The 5,544-nt window shown below is 35.5% G+C and overlaps 1 protein-coding gene across 1 annotated transcript in view; it reads right to left on the bottom strand.

Moving 5' to 3' along the window:
- The window catches only part of LOC107699146 (gastrula zinc finger protein XlCGF57.1-like), an 11,144-nt gene that overhangs the window by 1,827 nt on the left and 3,773 nt on the right, over positions 1-5,544 (bottom strand). The window contains exon 2 of the mRNA XM_016500331.1: positions 2,805-2,950. Coding sequence (XP_016355817.1) covers positions 2,805-2,889 — 85 coding nt within the window. The 5' untranslated portion in view covers positions 2,890-2,950. The remainder of the gene's footprint in view (positions 1-2,804; positions 2,951-5,544) is intronic.

Raw genomic sequence — 5,544 nt, 5'->3', positions numbered from 1 at the left:
CAAAACAACGTCACTTATTAGAAGTACAAAACGAGGATTTGTAAAGAAGAATGTCGGAGGATTTCGATGTAAGCCAAGAGGAGACTGGATTTCCTTTGCTGAAGTAAGAAAACTTTGCTTCCTTTGCTCCTGTTAACAAATGTTAGTTTTCATGAGACTCACCGGCGCATGCGCAAATCACTTATTTTGGACTGATGCATGCAACACCCGCTGACTGCCATTAAACAGCTTGGAAGATCAAAGTCAATTTTTAATATAACTCCGATTGAATTCATCTGAAAGAAGGAAGTCATATACGCCCAGGATGGCTTGAGGGTGAGTAAATAATGGGCTAATTTTCATTTTTGGGTTTACTATCCCTTTAAGGACACGTCCCAAATACTTTCAAGCTAACAATTATCAAAGCCCTCGTCAAAAAAAAACAAAAAACAGTTTGACCCAGAAGAATTGGGGCTGTATTCAACAAAAAATTTATTTTATCTTATTAAGATAAGTTGCTCCTGAATTTCTGCATTAAGCACATTTAGCCTATTTTTTTTTGTGAATGTGCTATAGACCGATCTCAGATCTATCATTTATGTCCAAAACATTAGAAAAATAGTGTCCTCTTAACAAATGTTCAGTTTTGCTGAGAAACAGTATGGAGAATTGTGAAGAATTTCAGGAATTAAGTCACATCATAGAGCTGAAACTGTACTTATAAAAGTTACAAGTTTTCTTTTGACAACATAGACTTTGACATTCTCTTGGATAGCTTGAGAATTATGTTGCCATTTGTGGACAAGCATTAACACATTCAGGTCCAAGCTATTCAACCATTACAACTTTGTTTGTATGAAGAGACACCTTATCAGACACAATTTTGGAGTGGCACAGGGCTCAGTATTAGGTCCTTTGCTTTTCTCTTGGTATATGTTTACTATTAGAGATACTGTTATTAGTTTCCACTGTTATGACAATGATATTCTGTTTTATATTTCCTCACAACCTGACAAAACTGCAAAACTCTCAAGTTGGCAGAGTATTTTGATGATAGCAAAGACAGAAGGGATGGTAATTTTTTTAACCTGTAACATTTCTAGGTGGAAGAAGAGTCTAGTTAGTTCAAAATGCAACAGCTAGAGAGCTTAATAGATCCAAGCAATATAATCATATAAGCCCAATTTTATCAACACTAAAGTGACTGCATGCTGGGTTTAATATCAACTGTTATGTCCTATGTCTTTGTTGTTTGCTGATATTGTTTATCCCTGCATTTCTCCTTGTGACATGGCTGACTGCTATCAGGTGTCTGAATTGATCTCTGATTGTTGGCATGTCATTTGTTTTTCTTTCTTGTCACATTACTTTTTTTGTACATGTTTGCCTGACCCCATATTTTTTGGCATGCACAACACAGAGTGATGAGGTGAAGTCTGCCGTTTAGATCATGTTTATGTTAAAGAACTGCTAAAAGTAATTTATTTACATAATGTTTTCTCTCTTAAAAAGTAAAAAAGTGTAAGTGCTATAAATGAGCTTACTGATGCAATTCAATAAATCTCCTGTTTCATTCCAATCATTACTCCTGGTCAGAGGCTTCTGTTAATGTTGTAAAGTTTTCTATTTAGAGTTAAGTTTCAACTAATTTTAATGTTGCAACACAAAAATATTTAGTAACGCATATTTTGTAACATGTCCATAGGCTGGTCATGTCATCTCAACATGTCTGTCCACATGTGCGACCCACTCCATAATCACATAAAACCACTTATTTTTGGCCACTCGTGTGACATTCTTCAAAAGCAGTATTCAATTCTGTAGAGGTCGACATTTTAAAAAGGGTCAAATGACTGAGTTCAGCTTTGAGAATGAAAACAGATCCAAGCAATATAATCATATAAGCCCAATTTTATCAACACTAAAGTGACTGCATGCTGGGTTTAATATCAACCGTTATGTCCTATATGTCTTTGTTGTTTGCTGATATTGTTTATCCCTGCATTTCTCCTTGTGACATGGCTGACTGCTATCAGGTGTCTGAATTGATCTCTGATTGTTGGCATGTCATTTGTTTTTCTTTATTGTCACATTACTTTTTTTGTATATGTTTGCCTGACCCCACCTGAACTATAGTGCTTCCTTTTAAATGTATTTATTATTATTTTAAATGTATTGTTCTCTAAATGCCTGCTATTGTGGTCTCATGATATGATGTGCCTAGGTAGAGGGAGAAGTAGCTAATTTACGTTTTGGGACCTAATGCCAAGAATATCCCACAAGACTACTGCCACATAGAGCTCAGTGTTGCACCAGCCATTCATAAGTTCTTATATAAACTGTCCTCCCCAGAGGCTTAGTAACTACTAGCTAGTTTGTAACGGTGTTCATTTTTATATGTAACCTAGATTCAATTCAAATTTTAAACAAATAGTACTATAATATTTAAACATGAATATGAAACTAAAACTTTCTTTAATGGCTACAACGTTTACCTTCTATGATCCAACAGCATCTTTCAAATTCAAATGAAGCTGTCAAAATGATGTGAATGTCAGTGTATATATTTCGTCTCACATAACAGTGAAAATAAGTTTCCAATAAAATATAATACAACATACGAAGTAGTTTATATGTAAATAACATTTAAAAACAGCATTTGCAATTAGAGAAATAAACAAAATATTTTTATATTTTATTATCATTGTTGTTTTTTGGCATGCACAACAGCATAGTAGGTATTTTTATATGTAAATAAAATTTAGAATTTGCAATTAAGGAGAAATAAATATTGACTGAGTTCAGCTTTGAGAATGAAAATCAACCTGTTTGTTCTTCAGTATCTTCATGTTTCACTCTGAATGCTTCTTCAATCTTCATGTCTTCACTCTCCTCTTTAATAAACGCCATCTTTATAACATTCACATGGATCTCAGTTGCTTCACCAGGCGTTCTTCAGCATCTTTGGGCACTATGTCATGTTTGGCATGAAAATAATGAAGAGAAAGAAAAACTTTCATGAAAATATTTGCTGATTTGGTCGTAAAAGTCTCTTCTTCTTCTTATTAGTTTAACGGCAGTTGGCATTCAGATTATAGGTGCATTACCACCCCCTTCTGCTCCGGAGTGTGGATCAGGTAATTTGTTAAAATAAAACTTGATCTGTTCTCTCTTTGTGTGCATTTAACACAAAAATTCCCTCTTTAACATTTCTTTGAATTTGGTATAACCGTCTCCCATTCTCCTCTCTATCCCACCTCTCTTGCCACCTTTTATTGATTTTCTCCCATATTAAGCATTTAACCTCTGCTTTACTTATAAGGACTTGCATTTCTACGTTCTCTTTGTGAGTGCCCTTTTAGCCAGCCTATCCGCCATTTCATTAACCCTAATCCCAACTGTGCTGGGACCCACATAAAACTTACTTGGCATCCCTTATTTACTATTCTTGTGTTTAACTGAAGCATTTCCTACAGAATTTCTTGCTGAGTTTTTGAGTGAAATTACCTTAAACTTGCTAAAACTGATAAAGAGTCAGAGCATATCAAAACGTCTCCCTGTCCTACCTTTTCCACCCAATGCAATGCAGTTAATATCTCTACACACCCCTAATTTATTAGATGTTCTTTTCTTAATTTATATTTCCTTTCCTGGAATTGCCACCCCAAACGGTTGTGGCTAGAAGGGATACAGCAAAAACCGGAAGCTAGGGCTGCACGATTAATCAAAATTAAATAGCAAAGCTGCGATGGTCATGCATATCATTCAGTGAAGCACGGTTCTGTGATCAGCAGTAAATCTCCATCCGAAGACCAGAGGGAGCTCTCCCGCTGAAACTCCAAATACGACCCGCAGAAGAAACCCAGGAAATCCCTATAGCGGCTGCTGAATAAACAGAAGATTTAACTGCTTTCATTAATTCAACATGACTAATAAACATTTCACACCACTGTATGTGTGTGTGTGTGTGTTTCTGTTTGCGCACAGCTTTCCTTGTCAAACAAATAAACAATCAAAATATCAGGTCGGGTTTATTAACTCCGGAGAAAGTTCCGATGCCTTTCTCCACGTCTCTGCAGCACAGCAGTGTAGCGCACATTGATAGGCACATCACAGACAGACAGACAGAGAGCCGTAGAAGTGAAGCCCTCTCTCCCTTTCCAGTTGTGTTTGTCTTGCTGTGGAGGTGAATGGTGATAACTAAAAGACTAAGCTACCTACATCAGTTCAATGAACAATAATTTAATATTAAGACACTTACGTTGTTGACACAATATTGACTGTTCTTGCTCTATTTCACCAACAAATATAATTCCAATTTTGCGTGTCTGAGCAACATGATGGTGTTTCCTTCCTGAATGAATCAACTGTTTAAATGATTCGGTTCAATCGCAATGACTCGCTGCCACCTACTGGCAGTTTTAATTTCACATTTAAAGTCTCTTCATTTTTTTTTTTTTTATAATTTCAAATATCAGTATTCAATGTATGTTTAAAATATCAAAACCGTATTAATGCATTTGAAACTGCAGGTTAAAAACATTAATGTCCTGCATTAAACAGTGTGTAAATGCATCTAAATGCCCCTTCTAATGCAGCTTCTGTGTTTTCTCAGCATTGCAAAGATTAATTTAGTCAATACTGATTTCATTTGTTTGGTAACAGCCCAAATGACTTATTATTCTAATTGACTGATTCAATTTAAGAATTTGACTGAAAAGATGATGCACACTTTTAGAAAAAATGGCTTAAAAAAGGTAAAAATTCCCATAAAAAGTAAAAATCCATTTAAACTTATTGGGAAAGATTAATTTCTATCACTGCTGTGAACTGACTACCACACAGAATATCAAAAACTTTAGGAGTCAGCTGTCCACGGTAGTCCTTAAGATATCAGCACAATAACACACTCAGCAAAATATCGTCTAATTATCTTTATTGATAAAATCCCAGAAAATATTGAGATATATTTATTTGTCTATATTGCACACCCCTAATATATTTAACATTTTGTTTAGGAAAAAATTGAAATAAATATGAGAAGTGCCCTTTTTTCACTTGAGCCCCTGCCCCTCAAAATGTCTGTGCACGTCCCTGATAATAATACAATGCTAATCGACATAGCCTTTATTACTGCTTAAATACTATGAAATATGTTGCGTTCCTTATTCTGTGTAAGAAGCCACATCATCTCACAGAAGGATTTATTTCAAACACTCGACTGACGTTATGAAGTGAGTTTGGAGTAAAAACATGTTATTAAATGTGGTATTTTCATGTGCTTTCAGATTAGGGGTCGACCGATATGTGTTTTTCAGGGCCGATACCAATTATTACAGTTCAAGTATTCAACCGATATTTTGAACCGATATATATATGTCTGGTGTAAAAATGAAAATGTATGTGAAAATTAAGAATAACAAGGGCTCTGACAAAAACTGCCTTCCCTGGTGTTGGTTGAGTGTAGGGATGCACCGATCCGATATTCATATCGGGTATCGGCTCCGATAGCGCCATTTTTCTCGGATCGGGTATCAGTCAGAGAGAGCCGATCCAAATCCGAGA

The sequence above is a fragment of the Sinocyclocheilus anshuiensis genome, unplaced genomic scaffold, assembly GCF_001515605.1.
Source record: "Sinocyclocheilus anshuiensis isolate Anshui unplaced genomic scaffold, SAMN03320099.WGS_v1.1 scaffold166, whole genome shotgun sequence".
NCBI lineage: Eukaryota > Metazoa > Chordata > Actinopteri > Cypriniformes > Cyprinidae > Sinocyclocheilus > Sinocyclocheilus anshuiensis.
This window is presented reverse-complemented; position numbering and strand designations above follow the sequence as displayed.